Source organism: Crocodylus porosus, unplaced genomic scaffold (genome assembly GCF_001723895.1).
Source record: "Crocodylus porosus isolate Cpor-Errol unplaced genomic scaffold, CroPor_comp1, whole genome shotgun sequence".
NCBI classification, from domain to species: domain Eukaryota; kingdom Metazoa; phylum Chordata; order Crocodylia; family Crocodylidae; genus Crocodylus; species Crocodylus porosus.
In genome coordinates this window covers 8683483-8707401 of record NW_017728886.1, presented here as the reverse complement: position 1 = coordinate 8707401, position 23919 = coordinate 8683483, and the positions used below count along the sequence as shown (strand labels likewise).

Genomic DNA, 23919 nt, shown 5'->3' with positions numbered 1-23919 from the left:
CCTGGCCCAGGCGGGGAATGGGGCCATGAGAAAACTAAACTACAGCTCTCATGAGACACTTCTGTGGGTAATGGGACTGCTTTATTTTTTTAGATGTTTACTGCTTTTTAAAAAAGAAATCAAACCTTTCTAAAGTCAGCAGATGCTTTTCTGAAAGTTTTGTTTAATTGAAAATCAAAATTTTCCATCCAAAACAATGTTGATGGGGATTTTTCCATCCATGCTAATAATAGGCCTTTTCATGCCACAAAGTATTTAACTGCCCTGCTTGATGTGTGTTTTGCAGCCTGCATAATTACACTGCCCTCCACGGTGCGTTCTGCTGCAAAGGCCTTTGCAAGCTGCTTGCCAAAGCTAGAAGAGGAAATGAGAAGGAAAGATTCGTTTACAGACATAAACACCAGCCCCGGCAGGCAATGGCAATAGCCGGTCTAAGGTCAGAGCCCCAGGGCAGATATAGTAGAGCTGGAGAAGAGGCTGTGGAGAGATCATCTGAGTCACATTCAGAGCTCAGCTTGGAGCCAGCTTGCCAAATGAAAGGACCCAAGAGTGAATTTGCCTCCTTGAGAAACCAGCTCGAAACTAGCTGGCCACCCTTGGGAAAAGCAGACAGAAGCGCCCACAAACCTAGGAAGAGCGAATGGCTCTGGGAAAAGACTGCATTGAACTGGCGAAGGCTTGAGACGCCAGAGGGAAAACCCATTGCAGATACCGCAGTGAGAAAGAAACCAAAACAGCTACCGAGCATCGCCGTTTCGGAGAAGGAAGAGCGTGGGCCCCCCGGGAGCAAAGCGGGAAAGGTGAGGGGCGGAAACAAGAAGCTGGGGTGTGTGGATGGAAACGTGCCCAGACATCCCGGAGGGAAGCAAGGGAGCAGAGTATCGGAGAAGGCGGCTGTCTTCCAGCAGGGCCAAGCCAACCCAAAGGAGAGGAGTGCTCCCGCTGTTTCACCTTCAACACTGCAACCTGTGAAACCACCAGTTTACGGCTCAGCCGGCTCCCGGTCCAGGGTGCTGGGAGCCACTTCGGGCACCAGCTGGGCCTCTGCAATACCTCTCCAGGCTGGTGCTCTCTCTGCAGCAGAGCTTGCTCCTACAGGTAACAAGCTTCACGTCTCAGGGTCCAGCGAGGGGGTCTTTAATGCAGGACCTATAACTCTGAGCCGTCGGGGCACCAGACCGCTTCCCCGAGTGACAGGGAACCTGCCAGAGCAGCCACCACCCACTGTACCTACCCCACAGGACAGGCAGCACCCCCAAGAAGGGAGCAGCGGTAAGTTGGCCGCTCACGTAGCAGGAGAGGCTGAAGTAGGCAGCGTCAAAACCATGCCACCGTGCAGAGGTACCCACCACCCAAGCAGAGCTGAGGGCTCTCTTTCCTCCCATTGTGGAGCCCAGACACACGTAGCTGAGCATGATGCTGTCCAAAGTGATGAAGCTCCATGCCGCTCCGAGGAACCAGCAACACCTCACACAGAGGTCAGTTCACTCGAGCCTGAAGTTTTGGCTCAGTTGTACCAGGCAGCTGAGCAGGTCCATGAGGATTCGGAGACGGCCAACCAAGAGCTCCCTGGAGTGCTTATGCCAAGACCTTCCCAGACAAACTTGCAAGGATCTAGGAAAAACGTGTCGGCTGGAATTAAAAGCAGCGAGCCAGAGGTTGAGACCAAAACGCAGCCGAAGAACACATCAGAGTCCTACAAGATCCTGAAATATAGTCCTGGGCATAGGTCTCAGGAAAGTAAACCAGAAGAAAGAGCCATTTCTCCATGTGGACAGGCCCAGATTACAGGGGATGAGACTGCACCCTGCCTACAAGCGGCAGAATCTCAATACACGTGCGGCCCACCAGCAGACAGCCTGCAAGGGGATGCTTTGCTGGGTAATATTGCATTGTCTGCTAAGGACATTTCAGAACCAGGGGACACACGTCCAAAAGCAGTCAGTGCAACAGGGGACTCGCATGACAAGACGACTGGAAAAGGAGGAACCAAGCTCAAGTTACAGGGTCCAGATGACATGCGAGGGAGCATCCTTCTTGTCTCTGAGCCACCCAGCAAGATGCTTGAACCTTTGAAATCGAAGGAATCATCAGAGAAACCTGAATATCACTTAGCTGGAAATGGTATTGTGGGTGTGAAACCTCAGTATGAAGGTGAGTCACACTCCCCTGCTAGTGCTCCCCAAACCAAAGACACCGGAAACAGAAAGCCTGGAAAAGAGACACCAGCAAAAGCTTCCAGTCTGGGGAAAAATCACTTTGCTGGGCCTTTTGCTTCTGAAAATAAGAGCAGCACCCCAAGGAAAGAGCTAAAAGGGAGAAAGAAACCCACAAAGCCCCAGTCTGCCTTGGCCACATTATTTGGCTATTGCTCAGATAAAGATCAGAATCAAAAGGGAATTCTCACCCCAAAATCCTCGCCAAAGCTTTCAGAGGAAAAAAATGATCGAGAATCATGGTCACAGATCACCGACTCAACCTCATCAAGGCAAAAGGCCTCCGAGGATGAGGCTGTAGCTCCCATTGAAAGAGCAGTGGCAACTTCCAAAAATACAAAGCAAAATTCAGGGGCCCATGTGGGATCTGGGCAAAGAGAGAGTCCTCCACATTTACGCAGCACTGAGGTCTTAGAGTCCCAGGTGCTTGTGCTGATGCCTGGTGAAAGCAGTCCAGCCCGTCCTGGAAATGTTGATGAGGTCCCTGGTCTTGGAGTTGAAAGCCAACCTGATTTCAAGGCGCAGGCTCTACAACAGCATGGCGATAGCTGTCTGCCTCCAGTTCTGTCGACGGCATCTCTGAAAGGAGCTCCAGAAACCTTCAAAGGCAGAACTAGCCTTTTACAGTCTCCTCTGGCACCAATTGCCCCAGACGATGCTAGCCTAAGTCTCACCAGCAAAGAAAGTCTCCATGACACATGTCTACGTGAAAAACAAAACCTAACGGGCTTGGGTGATCACAACTTGACACCGAAGGATGAAACCTTTTCTTCATCGAACCACTTAAAGGAATCACGTGAGGAATCTGAGCTTTGCTTAGGAGGCAGGGATCTTTTAGAGCTCAATAACCTCTTGTTGCCTGTAGCAGACAGCAATTCAACAAGCATCAGCAAAAGAGTCCCTGGCATCGATGACCCAGATGCCCAGTTCCCACCTGAAAGAGCCCTGCAAAATTCACAAGGCAAGAAACAACCGTCTTTCAGTGTAAGCACCTCAGAACCGCACAAGGAAAATCCAGGGCAAAAACATGACCTAGCAGAGGAGGGTCAAATTATTCAACTTACTGGTGACATTCAGAGCTCCCAACTGCTGCAACAGCTCGATCTGCAGCCCCAACTCCAGAAGGATGCATGGGATCCCTTTGGACTGGGTGTCAATGCTGGAGAACCCATTGCTGACCCTTTCCTTTCTTGTGGAGCCAACTTCCAACCGCCGTCCGCATCAACTCCCGAGCCCTTTAACGACCACACCGTGGAGATGCGGGACGCCGAGACAGCAGCAGCAGCACCCCTGCAAGCTTCAGTGACAGCAGGAAAAAGCAACCCAGCATCAGATCTCCCTTAGGACTGCGTGACGGCCTGCCCTATGGTGAATGATAGTTTCAAAAACAGAGACTTTCATATGGATGTGGACCGCTGATGAAAAACACTAGCGCGTCCAACGCAGTTTAGCTGACATAGGAAACATTCTGTTTCTTGAAATGAGATCAAAAAAATCTACCCACAAGATGCCATTAACATCAAATTAGAATTCAGTTGCACACCTGATGATTTTTGGAGGCATGGGGAGATTTCACCGTAGGACCTAAGGGTAGGTTTTTATACAACTCCTCTTCCACCACCCACCGATCACAGCCGGTACCCTTGCCAGCAGTCTCCAAAGAGACCGGCCACAGAAACCAGCCAAATTTTCTCTCACTGCACATGTGTGTGTGCGCATGCGTGTGTACACATGCATGTGTGTGTGTGTAGAAGCAGGGGAGAGGGTCTCCACACTCGAGCATACTGCCGCGTTTCCCCAGAGGAAGTCGGCTAGGTTGCTGCCTCTGCAGTTGCGGGGAAAGGTTTCCCAGGCCCAAGGAGAGCCATCCAGCAAGCTTTCATGATCAGCTAGTTCAAGCAGACACTAGAAATCGGAAGCAGAAAGGAATATCATTGTCGCTACAAAACCTTATCAAAATAGCGCCTAAGGAAATGCACACCTGAAGGATGAAGCAGGATTTCAGATAGCTTTGCACCGTGCTTTTGTTTCGCCTGTAATAATCCAGCTCAGCTGATACCCTGCACTCCTAGCTTGCAAAGCACTTTACCCAGCAGGCCAGTACCGTCAACCCCGTACTACAAACGGGGAAACTCGGCTGGAAAGAGGTGAAGGGACTCACTGGTGGCCACTCAGCAGGCCAGTGTCAGAGCTGTGGCCAGAGCCCAGGCTTCCCTGAGCCTACACCGATTCCCTCTGCACAATATTGCCCCATCTGCCACCTCTTGTGGCTGCCACAATAGAAATGCTGAAGTAATTACCTTAAGAAGTTATATTGGCAGTGGAAATTTTGTGAAGCATAATGCCCGGCACAAAAACACACACACTCCTGTCACCAAACACCACTCGGTGCAGATCCTCGCACCTTCCTAATCAACCTCCGGAGAAAATGGCATGAAGATGTTCAAGCAAGAACAAACCAGACCACACTGAGATGAATATTGGTGCTCTCAGACCTGCTTCCTTTCCTTCCTCGTGACAAGGTATTCGGCAGCATTCACAGATGCGGTGTGATCAGACAGGCCATACCGCGAGGCCTGCTGCTGTGGCCTCACTTGCAACCTCTGAGCTGTCAACCATGGCCCTTAGCACCCGCACCGCCCCAGCCCCATCAGACCTGCCGAAGATATAAAGCTGTTTAATGAGCGTATCTGCCATGAGCCAGCATGTCCAAGCTCTGTGCAGAGGGAATCTTAAACCAATATAGGTCAGAGGAAAAGGCAGAAGCACTGTAAAGTGATGTGACTCCACTAGGCTTAGGATGCTCCTCTGTCCTCTGGAAGTACTTTTACAGACACCATCACCCAGGTCATCATCTGCACAAGGCCTATGTGAGCACATGGGCATGCCCTGGTGTGACTGGCCTCAATTTTGTATGCCAGAGTACCTTTGCACCACCCTGGCTGCACTTCCCCAGGGGCTGAAGCAGATCCCAGTGTGGTATAACCAGCCCCCACAAGCCTGGTACAGCAGCTTCCCCGAATCTCAATAGTGACAGTGCTGCAATATGCAGCTTCATCCCCAGTGAGCCCCCCGCAACAGCAGCCCCATCTCCAGCCCAACCCACCCACCCACCGGGGACACTTGGAAGACACCCTGACATCACTGAGCCTGGGAAATTCTCCCTCCACCAAATCAGGGGATTTTAGTGCACGTCTACACCCTTACTCAGGGCCACCACCAAGCCCCTCCATGCCAACCCTCTACACCAGAAATCCCTAACCTCAGCCCCCCAGGAGCAGTCCAGCCAGACCCAGCTATCCTTACATGGCAATGTGAGGATACTTATCGAGCCCCGTGCCCTGCTCCACTCAATTCATCAGCAGGACAGACCAGAACGGGGGTGTGGATCAGATGCCTGCACGGGTCTGATCTTAAAGGCCTACTTCTAACCCACACCCGATATTATACAACCAGACCCAAACCTGCAACTTGCATTAGCAACAACTTCTTACCTGCAGACCGACCCAACCTGCTTTAGGCAAACCCATGACCTGACCCAAATTCTGTTCAAATACTGACAGACCCGGGGGGGAAAAAACACATGCTTTCCTGGAAGATGCAGCACGTTAGTTCGTCCCGGCTCTGCAGCGTCTGTACAGATCGGGCACTCCAATGGAGCTTTTTTGCGCTGCAAAGGTGGCACACCCTGATCTTTCTTTTGTTTGGTCTCCTTGGCAAACATGCTTCCTTCTATGTTTGATCTCATTCGTGCTGCTCCTTCCACTAAAGCACATTTTTTTTTCATAGATTTCATAGATATTAGGGCTGGAAGGGACCTCGGGAGATCATCGAGTCCAGCCCCTCCCCGCCCAAAGGGCTGGAAGTCAGCTGGGGTCAAAGGATCCCAGCAAGATAAGCGTCCAAGCACTTCTGAAAGGGGTCCGGAGTAGTTGCTTGCACCACCTGTCACCTTTTCACACCAGTCAGCAGCCAGTGGTGAGGTTTCCATTCCAACCTGATTGTAACCCGAAAATAAAATGTCAGATCCGCACCCAAACTGCAAAATGTGTAGTTCACATTCCCACCCAAACCCTACTCACTTTGCAGGTCACCCGTGGGTACCTGACCCAATGCAGGACTCGAGTGTGGATCTCCTCCTCCGTGACTTGCTCAAGGTAACGCAGGAAGCCAGCGCTGGAGTCAGCAGACAGCTCTGACCATAAAATGAGCTTTCCTCTCACAGAAACAGCTGCTCTAACAAACGTGGCACTAGCCCTTCAGTTTGCTTCTTTCTCCTTTCCACTTATGTTTTCCTGTTACACCAGCGTGACTCACGATTCACCCAACTCTACCCAGCCTTGATCTGCACTGAAAATCAACACACATCACTAGTTTAACAGTGACAGTGACTTTTCATCCTCAACTTCAAGATTCATGGCAAAGATCAACTAATCCAGGTTTGCAAAAGCACCAGGAATAGTTACTATCCTAAGCAACTGCGCACCTAGCGCAAGAATGATGATAGCAGTGAAGTTAAGGAAATAAATAACATACCCCTGGCAAGCAAAGATTTGCAACCTAGAGAGAGCATGGCGTCTCTGTCGCTGGAGTTTTATGCACGTCTGGGATGGTTTAGACGGGTGTGATCCTGCCTTGAGCAAGGGGGTGAGCTAGATGATCTCCTGAGGTCCTTTTCATCTTTCTTTTTCTCTGGATCTGTAATCTTTGTAATAGGCAAAGCCCAACATTAGACTCCCTGGGACAAGCAAAGACATTTGTGCCACCGCTACTTGGCCCATGCCACGTGCGCTCTGGTGTCCACGCTCGCTGGCCCTAGCAGCCTTCCCCGGGGCCCTGGGGACCTCCGGGAGCTACAGCCAGGCTCCACTTTTGGGCAGCACATCCTGCTGCCCCATGCACCACCCCAGTTTTTTTTTGCTGTGGGTCTTTTTTTACTCCAGGAGATCCCAGGGTCAAAAAACACACCCGTGCTGCAAAATAGCGGTGCAGGGAGCGCCTGCCAGTGCGGTGTGCGGCATGGCAGGCGGGTCTGCGGCGCCACATACCACACGTCTGCACTCGTCTGGATGCACCCCCTTAATCCACAGGGCATAGAAACTTTGCAAGTACCCATTAAAGGATGAAAGAGAGAAGGCAGTCACAAGAGCTACCATAAATAGAAAGCAAGCAACTGAGATGGTGAGCAATAGTTTTACTCAGCAGTAAAGGAGAGTCAGAAACAGGGCTGTGTCTGAATAAAGCATCCTCCTCATAGTTCATATCTATTACAATCAAAGCCGTTCTCTACCGTGAGAAATACTACCCTGTTCCTGGGCAGGGGAAGGAGAGGAAGATGTGGAAAGTAACAGCTTTTGGCCAACAGGGACCCCTAGAAAAGATGAAGGCACTTTTCGTGGGGCACCAGCCTATCCCTTGAGAGATGTTGGTTTAGTCCCCACCTCCACAACAGACATACTTGGTCCTGTGACAAGCTCCCATTCATTACAATGGGGCAAATAGCTCCCCTCTTGAGAAGGGAAGCTCTAAGAAATTAAATTAATCTAAGGCTGCTAGCTGCTCCGATATTCTGCAATAATAGATGTGCGCCCTTGTCTGTATAGGTGATGTTGTATTATGCTCATTCAACAAGCATGTGTCCCACCTTTTTCACCCCTTTACTAATCTTAACAAAAGTCCAGGTGTACATAGGAGATTAGGAGCCAAGCGTAGGCACTGTTTGCAGGCTTTGCACACATGCCTCTGACAGGAGACAACAGGTAAAGAAATTAATAGTTGAAACATCCTTCCTGCCCCAGTGAGATCAGCCAAGAGAGTCTTGTCAAACTGTGCAGGAAATATGGATAACAGAGGGAAAATCTGCCTTTATAGTTTAAAAGACCAAAGCCATAAAAAAAAAAAAAATACTTGGAAAAGCTACCCAGGGGCCAGTCCAGCCCTGTAGAAATCTATTTACTGATCCTCACTGAGTGATTACACCAGCTCAGGTTAACCTAGCCTAATCGTTTCTTATCCTTCTGAAGTCTTTTACCATGCATGTGTCTTCTATTTAGTAAGGGGCTGGCACTTAAGAGACCTAAATTCAATTGCAGTTGATCTTTCTCTCCAAAACTCTGTTGGTGTTCAGGTCGGGAATACGTGCATCAATGCTTTTACCAAGGCAGAAACCCTGAGCACCCCCAGATGTCGGGCTCATTTCTAGTCACTTTATAACAGACTGTATATAATGCTTCTCCAAGGTAGTACCAGGCACTGTTTGCTGCTCCCCTTACCACACCGAACGGTAAATCTGTAAACGCATCAGGGAGAAAGGAAAACTCAACACGTGCCAATTGCCTCTCCTGCTTTGGAAAATTCCCAGTGAACGTTACTCCATAGGAAAAATTAAAAAAGACTTTGCTGTACACCCCAGGGTGGCCACAAACCTTATTTCCTTCCTCTAGACAAAGTAATCACAAACTGGAAGGGATCCAAAAGGTGTGAATGACCAACTAGAGGCCTAGAGGGACCTCAAGAGATGCTTCTCATTCAGCCCCCTGCTCAAGGGACATCCTGGCTGGGAGCCCCTGGACAGCTTCCCAGCATCAGTGCAGTGATTTCCTCCAGCTCTGAAAGAGTGAATCGCGTGCTGCCCAACTCAGCCCGCTCTCTTCCCAGTCACCCCGAGGCGCTCCAGGGCACGGAAGAGAGGGGAGCGCTCGAGTCCGCAGCGACGAGGGTAGTTTCTCCCATGGTCCTTCTGAGTCTCGGGTCGGGTCATATGATGGGGCAGTGCAGGTGAGGAATAGGGGAGGCCTGGCTGTGGAAAGGCTTTGATGGTGAACCTCATGGGTGCCCCAGTTTGCCAGTTTTTCCCAATCTTCATAAGCCTCCATCCTCAGAAGAAGGGGCTATGAGGACCTCAGCTCATAACCCAGCCCAGGAGTGAAAACCCGGTGGCCTGGCTAAATCAGTGCTCCCTGTAGCCTTCCTCGGTGCTGGCCAGGGCCTTTGTGGCCTGCACCTTGGCGCGGGTCCCTCAGGGAGCGTGCCCTTCTGGACTGCCAGGGTTTATCACCTCCCAGATGGCCCTACCTGAAGAGTTGCACTTTAACTGCTCAGGCTAACTGAATGGGCTCAAGTTCACATGCACACATGTGTTAGCCCTCACATGAATACCTAGGCACCAGCTGAGCTTAAGGGTCACGCAGCAATTTGGCATCACATGTAATAATTCAGCAAGGCTCCGCGGCAGAAGGCCCTTCCTCCCGGAGTACTTGCCGTGCTTCCTCCTGGAGGTGAGCTGCCCATCCCCGACACACCTCAGGCACCGCACAACCCGAACCCCCATCAGCCCTTCTAGCTAAACCTCAGCGTTTCCACTGTCCCCATCCTTGACTTTCTTCTTCAGCCCTGCTAAGCTCTCCCCCACAGTATGCACCCCGTGGACCTGCACACACTTGACTTCCCCCTCAGATGAGAGAGTCAGCCCCGATCGCACCCTGTGCTTCTGGAGAGAAGGATCCCAGGACAGTCCCCCACTGCCCCAGCAAACGTCTCCAGGGCCCCTGGGTGCAGCCTCGTAAGAAATGCCATTGACTCCTTTGTACCCTTGCTTACACATCCAGCCCTTTTCCACCCTTGAGCACCTAGGTGTGGTGCGTAAAACCGCAAAAGAACATCATTCCCTGGTCTTCCTGGTCCAGTCAAATCCCCAGCAAGCTGTAAAGCTCCTGGGATCCCCATCCAGATCAAACCAATAGAGACATGTGAGAGTGAGCGACTGCAGCAACCTCTAGTCCCCCCGAGGTAGTAGGATGCTGAACTGAGACTCCAACAGCAGTGTCTGCCACAGGCTTTCTGTGCGACTTTGGGCAAGTCCCTTCACCTCTCTCTCTACATCCTTTTTTCCTGTGTCTGTCTGCTCTATCCTACCTGTTTGTACAGCACCTAGCACCAGGAGGGCCTGATAACCTATAACTACTGCAGAAAAGCTCAGAAGGCTCCAAATCCTAACACGGTGCTCATGAAACATGCTCCCAATACACAACTGCTAACCCCACCCCCTGCTCCCAAATTCACAAACCCCACTAAACACGGCCCACGTGTGCAAATCTCCCCCCGAGCATGCATGTGCCAGACGTGTGCACGTATTTCTGCCATTTGCAATCCTCAGCTTGACAGTGGTAAATACTATTGATACGATGTAGAGACTGTCAGTAAGATGGAAGAACAATTGATTTTCCAACATACTCGGATAATTTTTATTTATAAAACAAGCTTAATCCAAGAAGCTGGTAGTGGGTGTCCAAAATTGTCCATAATTACTCCATGATTTCCCCTCTTCCAGGGCCCGCACACGTTCCAGTCCTTTCCCTCATTCTCTTACACAAAGGCTTGAGGGAAAAGGGGGCCCTTGAGGTCAGACAACACCTGGTATGAGAGCGCTCATCCACATGTCTCCTGACCGATGGCAACACGGCATCACCCTCCACCAGTGGACCCCCTACACTAGAGTTCACTGGCCACAAGGGATGCCTTGCAGGCCACAGTCCCAGGAAGCAGGTGAGGTTGAATCTGCACCCCCATGTTGATGTTTTTCCATCACATCTGATTCAGTTTAACCACAAAATAAGCAGAAAACTCATCACAAGGGAAAACTGCCAGCAGGGGTCTCACGGGGGGTCCTGGTGAAGCCAAATTGAGGCTTCTTTGAGTTTAGGCAATGGCAGTGCGACTGGCACCGAGCTCCAGGCGGTCAAGCAAAGCGCAGGAGGGCTGCCTCTGCTCCAAGCTTCGCCCAGAGCAAGCGACTGGTCTGACCAGGCGGTCTGGGAAGGTGCAGCGTAGGGAGGGGAGCGGCTTTTCTTCACTGTGAAGATAAATCACAAGCCCATCCATAACAGTGAGGGGCATTGTACGAACAAGCAAACAGAACACAATATCCAAGCGGATCATCCCTCGGGTGGGATACGGTCTCCCCCGAGACCTCAGGTTCCAAACAGCTCATTGATTTCCTTGGAGATTCAAATTAAACTGGTCCTGATGCTGGCAGAGCTTCTTGAGCAGGAAAAAAAAATTGCAGTGTGAAGGGAAACGCTTCTTTCCAGCACCGTCCTGCATACAAGGTGTCTCCAAAAGTTTTCAGCTTAACAGCCAGATCCAGTGACATGTAAAGGAAATTCTGCTTTCCACTAGGCCCGTCACTTGCTGCTCCTGCAACAAACCACTGGCTTGATTCTTCTTACTTGGGTGGCTCGGAGAGAGACAAAAGGGGCAGGGTTTTGATGCGCCAGTGGAGAAGAGAAGGAACGAGAGATGAAAAGACTTACTAGATGATCTAGCAACATGCATCCACCTGGTTGTTTCCTTCTACTCCATCCAGTTCAGCTAGCCATATTGCAAGCAAGGCATTGGCTTTGCAAGGCTATTCCACAACTGAATAGGTCTCATGCTTGGGAAAGGTTTCCAGAGACGGTGTAGGTGCTGATGGATGAGAGGGAAGGGAAGGGGAGACTCAAGTATTCGGCTCTAACATCTGATTTTTTTCCTGTAGGTGATTAACTTCTAATTTCTCCAGACTGGACTGTTCTGTCCTCGCTGAACAAAAGGGACAAGGTGTAGTGTGTATGAGGGAACACTAGAGGGGGCTTGGAGGAGACAAATGGGGAAAAAAAGAGGTCAAGACCCAGTGAAGGAAGATCCACAAGGAGTCAGGGGATTTCACACCCCGACAGCACTGGTCGGTCTTCGATTCCTCTGGATCGGACAATGGCTCGGGGCTTCCTCTAGAAGCGCGTGGTCTTTGTACCTTCCACCTCTTGGCTGTCCTCTTTTTGTTTGAGGGGTCCATTAAGACTAGCATTGTCGCTGGACCTAATGAAAAGAAATAGGGTTAGATACAGCAGACGGCCCCTTGTCTTAGAGCGTATTCGAAGTACCAGCTGCCTCTCCCAGGGCTACCAAGGGCTTGTACGCTTTCTCGCAGTTGCTGTGCTGCTCTCCCAACCCCTTGCAACCGTGGAAGGAGACGAGGTGTGGATCAGGGGGTACACTGGTGCACTTGCACCCACCTTTGAGTCTTGCTTCCCCCAAAGTTTAACATGAACTTCCTGGCAGTGTTTCTCATCGGGCAGCAGTGAGGGAGTCACTTGACTTTGTGGCTTATGAGAATCACCCGATTTCTTCTCAACTCTTCATTCACAGGTGTTAATGACCCTGTCCCCGTGTTAATGGTCTTGATGTGGCACCAGCCAAGCTACTCTTTCTTCTGCAATTCTGCTGTCTGCTAGCTGCTCCTGGTAATGAACCTCCTACTTCCCAGCCCTGCAGTTTGTTTGCAATTCATTTCAATGAATTTATATTTGCTTTTGCTTCAATCTTAAACTGAATAATACAGCCGTAGGCCCCTCGCATATTAGTAAAGCTTCTAGCTCATTTTTAACTGGAGAAAAACCCGTGTTGTTTTATACGGGACAACGAACGTGCCCCTTTTCATAATTTTAGACCCACCCATAAAGCAGCCTCGTTTTTCATCCCCAAATGTTATTACAGCCCCTTCTGCTTTCTTCCCCCTACCTGGCAAGGACTCCCTCCCTCAGCCCTACAGCCAGACAGCTCAGCTCTTCCAGCATCGATATCTTTTGAGCTGCCCCCTAGGATGCGACAGCCCCTGGCATTGTCCTCAACCTCCGCGCATCACACACTACACGTCGGGCCTTGGCGTGGCTTGAATTACACTGAAGAGGGAAGCAAGAAAGCGGTCACCGTTTATCAGAAGGGCAAAGCAGGAGGGGGACAGGAGCGACTGCGGACGCACAGCAAGGACCCACCATTGGGTCTCCACGGGCTCCTCGGTGCCGTCCTGAAGCTCTTTCCCACGCGTCTCTGGAAGCAGGCAGCAGAGGATCCCCCCAATCACCGGCGTGCCTCCAAATATTGCCATGGGGATCACAGAGTTGTAGGTGCCCAAGAGACCGATCAGAGGGGAGATGATGCCACCAAGTCTGGCTGACATTGAGCACAGCCCTACCCCGGTCTGCCTGGTAAGGGAACAAGGCATGAAGGGAATGAGGAGGATGCACTAGACAGGCTGCTGATGGCTTTGTCTCCCAAGCCTTGCTCTGCTCTACAGCTTGTGGGATATTAGTGGCCAAAGGCAGGTGTTTCCCAAAATCATTAACTTTAAGGAACAGAATTAGGGAGCAGGGGGCAGGACAATTTACTAATGACAAAATCCTTTGGAGCTAAATAGCCAGCTGAGTGCCCAGGCTAGCCGGAAGTGCTGCCTCTCGGACAGGAGAGGACAGAAATCATCACTCAGTCTGAGACTGCTTCAATCCAAAACCATTAATCCACCACATTAACACAGATGATCTCTCTCCATCTGGGTACATCCAAAGCCCCCATCTCCAAAGCACTTGACTACGGGGTTCAAATTCATCCACCAGATTCTAGGTTAGCATTGGATCAGTGCTCACATCGCACCAGCCGTCAATACCTGGTCCACACCAGGGAAACTAATGAGCCTCCAAGCAAACCAAATTCTGCAAGTTTTTCAAGGAACTCGGTGTCATTGCTGTTGACCACCCAGACATCATGCAATCCTACGGCCTTCGTGCCATTTGGCCTCTACTCCAAATCTTACAACTTAAGGTTGAGGGTTTGTTGGCTGCCAAGCAAAGCCTAATCATTGTTCTTGCTACTTGAGGACCTGCACTGAGCAGGCTATCGCATGGCTCGGCAATTACAGACACACTGCCTGACCGGATCCTAGAATAAAAGTGGAGGCTGACACCTGTGCATCCTAGCAGTGGGGGAAAGATGAGACTACTGCACAGGGTCTGTGGCTGCTGAGGAGTTTTCTGATGGGGCAATGCTTTTTTTCCAGAAGGGCTTCATCCAAACCTTCTGCAATCATGTCAGAATGACCTTATTTTTTGTACTTTTTGAGCCAACATGAAGTTTCCTAAAAATTGCCCTTAACAGACAAACGAAGAACATCCACCCGCTGACGACAAAGACGTGAGTCTCATCCTCGCATTCAGCCCGGTCACCTGAGGGAGGGCACCAGAGCAAAGTCAAAAGATCCTCTTTTGTCTCACCTGACCACAGTGGGAAACAGCTCTGCAGAATACACATAAGAGACAGAAAAAGAGGCTGCAATGGAAAACTTCCCAATGACAGCCAGCGTCGTGGTCACCACCGGCAAATCTGGGGACAGAAAGAGATGGTGTTCGAAGAAGTGTATGGAAATAGGAGTCTCATTACCCAAACAGCAAAGTTATTTATCACAGCCCAATAAGTGTGCACCGGGAGCGCCACAAAAGCCTCACCTCCCATGGGCATTACCTTGACCCCTTTCAGAGGGCAGTCAGTTCTTCCCTGGAAAGCCACCCTCAAGACTTCATGTTCTTCCTGCTTCATTAATTTTGAGATCAAACACATTCCCAGCACAAAGCCTTTCCCCCTAATAGCCAGTGCTACACTGTCCCTTTGGTTTCTGTCTGCAAAGCTGGATGCTGTTGTGTTAACCATTATAACCAGTGATTGAAGATGCCCTTGGTGACCCCTGTGCAATGAAGGGCTTAATCTGATAGAAAGCCTGCAAGTCTGCTGGTGATGCATGAGCTGCATTAAAGTCCTGCTTCTGGCCCTCCAGCTGCCATGGGTCAAGGGAACTACCAGGAGAGAAATGTTATTGCTGACAATGAAGGCAGCAGATGCAACTTGGAAAGCAGGCAGGGAGCACATCCCTTGAGTAAGAAAGCATCTATTTTACACAGTGACCTGTCAGAGTAAAACCAGACTTGGGGAATCTCCACAGTTTCCAGCACAGTTCTACCCTGCTTCCAATTAAAGGCCAGCCTTTATTAGCTGATCAATCAGTGCTGTCCCCTGCGGGTTTTGCTCAAGATCAGTTATGATAGACCCGAAGAGTGACTTGCCCAGAGAGTTACATCAGCAGATGACTTCGGTGGTGTTGCAATGGAGCTGGAATTAGCTCATAAGGCTTATGACAGCGTTTTGCAAGAGGTAAAGGCAACCTGCCACCTGCTCCAATGGACTTGCAGAATAAGCTGGGTACAACACTGCCAGAGGTGACTCTGACAGTCCTGTTCACAATGCCCCCTTTGCCTAATTAATGCAGGGCTTTTCAGATGTTTGAATCCACTAGTCGAAAATGTTTTCAGGTGGCAGGCTGGAACAACCCTGTTCGAGTCTGGCGTGGGCCAGCAGTGGGACTCAATGCTATTGCTGCCACACTTCTCCCTGCCACCTGACCATATCATAGATGAAGCTCCTGGCTGCCAAACACAGCCAAAGCCCCCCAGCTTCATGGGATGGATCCAATGGCTCTTCAGGCTGACCCCCTGTTCTCATCTCATCTACCTAGCCAGGGTCCAACAGGCAAGGGTCCAACAGGCAAGTCTTTATGACTGCTCCTATAGACTAGGAACAGAAGTTATACAAAGTGGTTTAAGTCATAAGAAACTGGCGCAAACCTGCAACATAACAGAAGCTCAGTGCAGGTAAACCAGTTTCAAAGGGCTGAAACTGGTTTAAGATAAACTTGGTTAAATGTAGTATCAGACTTAATTCATTTGGGTCAAACCAGTTTGGGAAGCTTCTGTCCCAGACCACTTCCTGGTTCAAATTAAAGCAGAGTCCCCCGGCATCCCAGTATGCCTTCCAGCCTTGGGCTGTTCCAGCAGAAAAGTGCTGGGGGTGGGGCAGGGACTGCCCCCCAGGAAAACCCCAGCTGGGGTCTGGGGTGAGGGAGTGGGGGTTAAACCCACCTTCCCCCAAGTACAAAGCTGCCCTGTTGCTAAACTTACTAAAAAACTTACTGTTGGCTGCAGCTGTGGACTACAAATCCCAGAGGTACCTGGAAGCAGGTTGAGGAAATGATGAGCAACCCTGGAGAGTCCTGCTGCTGTGATTCTGGACTGCAAATCCCACAGACCTTGGGGGCAGCAGGAAGAGGAAGCAAACACACAGCCCATGCTGGCTGTGTCAGAGAGGTGTGCTATAGTGTCCCCCGGCTTCTGGCCTGAGCCACTGAAGGCATGTGGCTGCATTCCCCTAATCAACAGTAAATATGCGCCCAGTTTTTTCTCAGTTTAATCTCTGTAGCTTAGACTAACCTGCAAAGACTGAATCAATTAAGCCTCAGTGTTTTGACCATCTGTACTTAGCCCTTAAGGTGCAAGTCTTGATGAAACAAACACAAGTCACTCCTACGTGCCTCCGTCTTTGGAAAAATGCTGGTCTAGAAATATATTTAAGAAGCATTTATTTTTTAATCTCTTCACCCAGACTTTCTACAGGATACTGAGCCCCCTGCCAGCACTTCAGAAAGGAGGCGGCAGACACAGTGAGGAGGGAGATGAAAAACAAAAGGGAAAGGCACAACAAAGAAGAGGATGCTGTTCAGGGGAGCCCTTCGGAAGGCCAGATGGGTTTTAAAGAGCCAGGAATGTAATTAAGAAGAAAGCAGCACTAAGGAAATTCAGTCCATCTGGAATAAAACCACTTGTCCATTTGTCCCCAGAACAGGCTGCTGACATCTGGATTAAGGAGCTGAGGGAAGTCCCCGTTCAGCTCAGCTATGGGTGGAAATGGGCTGGAACGTAAAGCCAAGCGCCCGGGGCTTGAGCATGGCACATACGAGGCAGGCAGGGTGGGAGGTCATGTGGAAGGCCCTGTACCTTTTGGGATGCCGGTGATGATCAAGCACATGATCCCACCCAGCAGCAGGCAGCCGCTCTGGGATTTCTTCCTCCCAAACCACTGCAGCAGGTAGATGCAGCTGAAGCGAGCTGGTATCTCGACAGCCCCAAACACGAGCTGCGTCAGGTAGATGTCCAGGCCAAAATTGCCTACATTGAGGCTCACGCCATAGTACACAAGGCTGTTCACAAACCTGCAAGCCAAGCAGAGCAGAGCAGGTTTAGCTCCAGGAGGGCTGTTAGCTTGTTCCATGGCAATCCCTAACCACATCTGTAGCAGCAATTAATTAGCCACTGTTAATTGGCCAGCGGGCTGGGATCAGAGAGATGAGGAGGGTTAAAAACAGTCAGGAAAGGGCGTGAGGGAGGCTGCTAAGGGAAATCAGGCAGTGCCGGAGATGGTGCTGTTGGTTCACAGGCAACCGCCTGAATCGCCACCAGATCAGCCTCAAGACACCTGTAAGAGACAGCTACTCTCCCACTTCACAGATGGGAAACTAAGGCAGAGAGAGACGAAGGCTATTTCCACAGCACAACGTAGCGCCCCGCAGGCATCATTAAGCTGCCTCTAACCAGGCTGGAGCGTGGCTCAGGTAATCCACCTCACTCAGGAGCAGGTGGAGTCCTGACAGTGATACTGCGTCCACTCCCAACCCAGCTCAGATACCTCTGAAGAGCATATGGACATACCCGAAGTGACTTGGGTAAATGCAACATGGGGAGTTTTTTTGGAAACCGAACCCGAGTTGTTTTAGCCCCCATCCAGTGCAAAAACCGTACCGCCAGCCTTCCTGGCTATTCCTTTTAAAAGACACGTGCTTTAATCATCATGTGTAGTACATTTGCTCACCAATTTCTTAGGAAGAAAGGAGAACCCAGATATTAACCATGGGAAAGGAGGGCTGGAAGACACCTCATAAAGTCATCTAATCCAGCCCCCTGCTCAAGGCAGGATCATCCCTGATTAAACCGTGCCAGCCACTACGGGAGCATAAGCACAGATGCACAATCCCTGCTTTTTTATTTTTAAGTAGTTGATATAAAATGTAGTAAGATCTGGACAACTTACCAAGCAGCTGACATAATTAAAGTGACTTTTCTCAGATGCCGCTTCCTGAAGACATCCAGAATATTTCCAGACTTGGACTCCTTTTCAGGGGTCAGCTTCAAAATTCCCAAAACAAGAAGGTCAGCGTACAGAACAGACCCCACCAGCCCAACCTCACTCTTTAGGAAGTCAGTGGAAAAACTTCCGCTGCCCGAAGGGACAGAATAAACTGAGCTGTTCACTTTTATGAAGTAGGAGGGTTTGGCGACTACCAGGGCTTTGAGAGCAGCTTCTGGAGCACATCACGGGAGCATTAGGTACTCTTTCACTGCTTTCTACCAAGGAAAATGTTTTGTGATGTCCATCGCAATGAATAATCAGATGATCCATGCTGCAGCACAGCTTGTGTGCAGCACAAAGCATGTTTTAAACATTATTCAAGGCTGATACCTGATAGCTTAAGAGTGGGATTTAAAGGTTTGCTTTTGGGGAATTGGCTTATAGGTATAGGTGTATGTATATGCACCAGAATGGTTCGGGATGAGCAGCAGGGGTTAAGTGATGTTTAAAAGCCTGGGTCACATGCATGCAGTTTCACACAGCCTTTGAAACAGGCTAACGCAGCAAGGCCAGCGGATATACACACCGCCTGGGAAACAGGGGCAGGTACCGCACTGTCCCCTAACACGAGATGAGGTGGCACGAGCTCGCCAGGCCAAAAAGCGGGGCCTAGGATTCCTGTTTTGGGAAAGGTGTGCCCATGATGGGCTTGGACTGTGTTGGCAACACAGGATGTGGGCAGCGTGAGGACAACACAGAGAGACCAGCCAGTGGGGAGTCATCGGGAGGGAAGGAGAACACAAAAGCAGACTTGAGAGTGACAAAGGGTCCTGCCTGGGTCCCTCCCCCAGGAGCGGTCCGCAAGTGCACCGTGGACAGAGCGCACACCACCAGCCCATCTCATCCAACCCACTGGGAGGGAGCGGGGCGGCCTCAGCAACCATTACCGCTGTGTATCAATAAATTTGCCTATTATCGAATGGAAAGGCTGTGGTCAGTCTAAGAGCGGGTCCTCGCCTGGAACAAGGCATCTGGGTCCTAAATCCAGAGCCAAAAAATGGTGCACAACGTGGGGCTCAGGACTCTGACCCAGGAATGGTTAACCCCCGAGTGCCCGTTACCTCATCAAGCAGTTCTGGTGGGATGGTACGTTTATTCATAACTGCTGCCTTTTGAAACAGTTTTTTCGCGTCCTTTATCTTCCCTTTTGCCATGAGCCATCGAGCAGATTCAGGGAAGACCCTAGGAGGCATATGAGATCTTGATTCTTGGTTATTAGCCTTCTTATTACACACTCGACTTCATCTATTTGATATCTTCCATGCTAGTGCAGGACCTCTGATGGCATATATGTGTGAATGGAGACCACGAGAAATCAGGGGAGTTGTGGTCCAACCAGGAAGCCTGGTCTCAACCCACACGGGCTCGTGGTCATCAACCCTCTTGTAACACACTTGACTTCATCAATTTGATGTCGTCCATGCTACTATCGGAGCTCTGATGTCGAGCGTGTGAGACTGGAGATATGCATAGCTTGGTGGGTATTTGTGGGTTGCTCTGGTTCAAGAGAAGTGTTAATACAGTAACAAGGGACAAAATTTAGGCTCCAACATCCACATTTAAGTACCCAAATAAAAGTCTTTCCAGATACTGAGGACCTTGAGCACCCAGAAGCTTCCCTCAACTATGCAGAAGCTTTAACACTGCCAGGTCTTTCTTGGGAAACTCAATTCTTTCACAAGGGGATGAACCTACTCTGGAGCACGCATATAGCCCCTTCCCACGCACGGCACTGCTGTGCCCAGAAGGAGCACCGTCACATACACACTTACCATATGTAGAAGAAAAGAGCAAACACGGGAGCAGACCCAGCAATCTGCAGCATCCTCCAGTTGCGAATGCCATAAGCCAAGCCAGCCAAAGTCATCTGTCCAAAGGCAAACCAGCAGTGGGAAATTATCACCGCATGTGGCCGATAGGAGATGCCAACCCATTCAGTGGCTAGAAATGTTAATACAGATTCAGTCAGGACTGCTGAAAAGACTTCTCTGCTATTCTGAGTGAGGTCAGCGGTCTTGCGGGAGAAACACGGAATTAGCAGTCAGGAATCTGGGGTTCGAGCTGTCAGGTCACAGGAAAGCAGGGCTGCAAGAGACATCACAAGGCCCCTTGCTCAAGGCAGGATCATCCCTGACTAAACCATCCCAGCCAAGTGTCGGTTCAACCTGCTTAAAAATTTCCAGGAATGGAGATTTCGCAACTTCTCCATGTAGTCTGTTGCAGTGCCTGACCACCCTCACACTCAGCAAGTCCTTCCTAATCGCCAGCCTCAATTTCCCCTGCTGCAGTTTGGGGCCTTCGTTCCTAGTCCTGTCCCTTATGGACCTTCTCCATCCTCTCTACAATCTTTATATCAGCTATATAAAGTATTTGAGGACTGTTAACAAATCCACCCTCAGTCTCCTCTTTTCCAGACTGAATACCCCTAGGGCTTTTGGCCTTTCCTCAAAAGTGATGCTTCCCAGTCCTCTAATCAATTTTGTTGCATCAACTGGCCAAGCCAAGTCACACTGTCTGAGGCTTTCAAAATGAGCCTGCGGTCTGGGGCATTCAGATGCTCAGCTGGAGGCACCTTGAAAGGCTCTGATTTTCATCGGATGAGTGCCCAGCGCTTCCTAGAAAATCCAGTCCCATTGTACAGCACCAAAGATCCCTCGTTGTCTTTGAAGATCTCAGCCTCAACTCACTCATCTGTAAAGTGGGTGTAATAATCCCCTACTTTTCCCTCTCACCACAAGGCTTGGTTAAATAGCCTTTGTGGGCCACCAGTAAGGGACACCACACAGATGAAAAATCACAGGGCTTTTCCAGGGAAAAGGAACATAAAGACCATTTTACTCTGAGACATTCAGTCAATAGGAAATAATGGCATTGAATTTTTCTCCAATGAGCCTCTTCCATTGCTTTCCATAAGGCCATGTATTGCGGGGAGCTAAACCTCCTAAGAGCGAAGGGATCTTACCTAAGGCGAGAGTGCCGATGGCAACTCCTGACACAGCAGCGCCGATAGCCCATCTCAAGGCCACATAGACATAGAAATTTGGCACGAAGGCTGTTCCGATGCCAAACACTCCTTGTATGAGCAAGCAAACCAGTGTTGTGGGACGACGACCAATGCTGGGGGTAGAAAGAAAGAGGTCAAACTCTGGGGCCACGGCAGTTTGCTCCAGGGGCTAATTTTTATCGTGTGAAGTGATCCACAAGCAATAAATAATAACAACATCATTAAGCTTCACAGCTTCGTATTAATACACAACAAAGGGCCAAAGCAGCATGGGCCATTACCCAGGGCTTTCCCTACCATTGTTGTAGCCTACAGGAGCTCCTGCCATGATCTAGGGACCCTGGGTCAGCACAACACAGAGACAGCCCCTTCTCCAAAGATTATACACTCTAAATACAAGACAAGACAGCAGGCAGATGCCTAAGCACCAACACATTTTGGCCCAAACCAGAAATTCTGGATATACTTCATTATTGCCTTCCAGAGGTTATAATCCGCTGTTGTTTTCTGCCCAAGCTGCCCAGCCACAGGGCGTTTCACCTCCTCAACGGTGGGTCAAGGGAGATGTGGTCCAACCAGGGAGCCTGGCCTCAAAAAGCAAAGAGGCAGCACGGGGCCCTCCAGCTGCAGCTGCCATGAGGGATCATGGCAGCATTATTAAATCCAGGCGCTTACATTTCCATCTGAAATCTTTCCAGATTGTCATCCCATCGCCCTTCTCCCCACCATATAAAACATTTCCTTGGAAATTTTCTTTTCACCGTCAACGCTCTCCACAGACATATCTCCACCGCCACATCTGACCTGGTTTCATTATGAGCAGCCACGCAGAGGTCCGAGTCAGATGCCCAAGTTTACACCGCACTTCACCTGGGGCTCCGGCGTCCCGAGGATGCTGCCCGCTGCCTCCGTCCTGCGACCATCCCAGCCCCCGTACAGCGCTCCCCAAGCAGGCTTATGCCGTTGGCCTTGCACAAGTCCATCGTCCCATGTTCCTTACCTGTCACTTAATGAACCAAAGATGAAAGCCCCAATGAGAAGTCCCAGCATGAAAATGGATTGGGAGATGTCCGTTTGCTCTTTTCTGTCGCACACCAGGTCAAACTGAAGGAAAGAAACACATTTCAAAGAGCGTTTTATCGATGGCTGAATTCACAACCTGCCGGCAGCACAAATATTCCTGGAGAGAAAGGGCAAGCTAGGTCAACTGGCCTCCACATCCAAACCACCTGGCGTTGGTGGCTGCCAGTAGACAAGGGTTACTCCAATCTCAAAAGTGTTCGTAGACAGTACTGGTCAGAGGTCTTCCTCCCAGGGCAGGGAGGAAGCCTGTCTTCCTCCAAGGGCAGACCCCATATATCCCATGAAACCACCCCGCTGTCTAAAGGAGTTCACTGTCAGGAGGCTTTTCCCGGTACTGAGGCTCCAAAAATTTATCCCGATACCCTGACGCTGCGTGTCCTTATTGACTGGTCCTCTCCCTTCTCAAAATTAGACCTCTTCAGGCCAATGTGGAATGAGTCACTCTTTGTAGCTTGTCATATTTTGCTTTTTTATTCTTTCCTTCATACATCACATACCCAAGTACATCTATGACATCTAAGTAGCCTCACTGTGACCCATAACCCATGGCCACTCTCACTCTCAAATGACTTTCAACTCTTTTTCCCAGTAGTCTAGGAGTAATGAACACGTATCCATATTTCTTACTAGCTGGGGCTAAGAGGGCTTAATTATATCATTATTTATAGAATCATGAGCCCATCAACTGAGCCGGTGGGTGCACTTGCATCTGTAACAACATCCTTAAACATAAGAGATATCATAGCATACGGTCTACATTGACAACAAGCGACAAGACTTTTCAGACAGAAATCTCAATAAAAGGATGCAGAAGGAGACAAAACCTAACACACTCCATGGCTAATGAAAGCCTTTGTATACAAAGACCTCTAAGAAAAGGAATGGCCCCACTCATAATAGACTACAGGCAACCCCCACTTGGCGCTCTTAATGGGCTCCCGAAAAACAGAGCGTTAAGTGGAAATAATGGCAAGCAAAACCAAAAGTTTTTGAAAAACCAAGAGAGCGACCGCGAGTGTTATAACGAAACTTGCCGCGCGCCACGAGGAATTGGGTATCGAGGTAAAACAAGCAAAATAGCGCTAAGCCAAACAGCGCTAAGTGGGAGTTGCCTGTACTTCAAGCCAGAGATGTGTGATCCCAATCCTGTGACTTCCTAATGGAGGTGGGTGAATCTTCATTCTTTGAAAACCTCTTATAATGAAAAGCTGAATTAGAGCAGGAATGGGGGTTCCTAGAGATCTGGATTCGTGTAGGTGGCCATTTAGAGGTACCTAGAAGAGTATGTCGGTAGCAATTCACGCGGGGCTCCGGAGGGCTTTGCGGAGTCCAGTTCAGAATCCATAATCCTGAGTTGCAATTCACAGGGAACAAAACCGGTGGCGCTCTCTACAGAGGACCACGATGGGCCCAACAACTGCACTTTATCAAAAAGTCTGAAGTCAGGAAAAAGGCAGGGACTAATGGAGAGGCATGAGCTTTTATAGGCACCAGTCTACTTCATCAGATGCCATAAATGGACCGGAAGAAAAAGAAGATTTTACACAGAAGGAATCAAGGACAACGTTTCAGATTGGTCCCTGCCCTGAGGAGCATCACAAAGGGGAAGGCAAGCTGGACTTTGCTGTCATCAGTCAGTGCTAGAAGGCATAACAGCATGGAGAAGGTCAACGTTAGACACAAGGGGCACATCAACTTGTGCTATTAAATGTGCCTGAATAAACTCCGGCACGGTTC

The 23919-nt window shown here is 49.9% G+C and overlaps 1 protein-coding gene across 2 annotated transcripts in view; it reads right to left on the bottom strand.

The window, feature by feature from the left end:
* Window positions 1-10431: 10431 nt before the first annotated feature.
* LOC109306605 (solute carrier family 22 member 13-like) overlaps window positions 10432-23919 on the bottom strand; it is a 21525-nt gene continuing 8037 nt past the window's right edge. Inside the window, exons 2-11 of one of the 2 annotated variants that reach the window (XM_019530107.1) lie at window positions 22100-22203; window positions 21058-21212; window positions 19868-20036; window positions 19157-19277; window positions 17997-18091; window positions 16907-17121; window positions 14300-14408; window positions 13028-13237; window positions 11403-12071; window positions 10432-11343 (exon numbers count right to left, since the gene is read on the bottom strand). In XM_019530107.1, coding sequence (XP_019385652.1) covers window positions 11984-12071; window positions 13028-13237; window positions 14300-14408; window positions 16907-17121; window positions 17997-18091; window positions 19157-19277; window positions 19868-20036; window positions 21058-21212; window positions 22100-22203 — 1266 coding nt within the window. In that variant the 3' untranslated portion in view covers window positions 10432-11343; window positions 11403-11983. The remainder of the gene's footprint in view (window positions 11344-11402; window positions 12072-13027; window positions 13238-14299; window positions 14409-16906; window positions 17122-17996; window positions 18092-19156; window positions 19278-19867; window positions 20037-21057; window positions 21213-22099; window positions 22204-23919) is intronic. The other variant, XM_019530116.1, reaches the window with a different exon arrangement.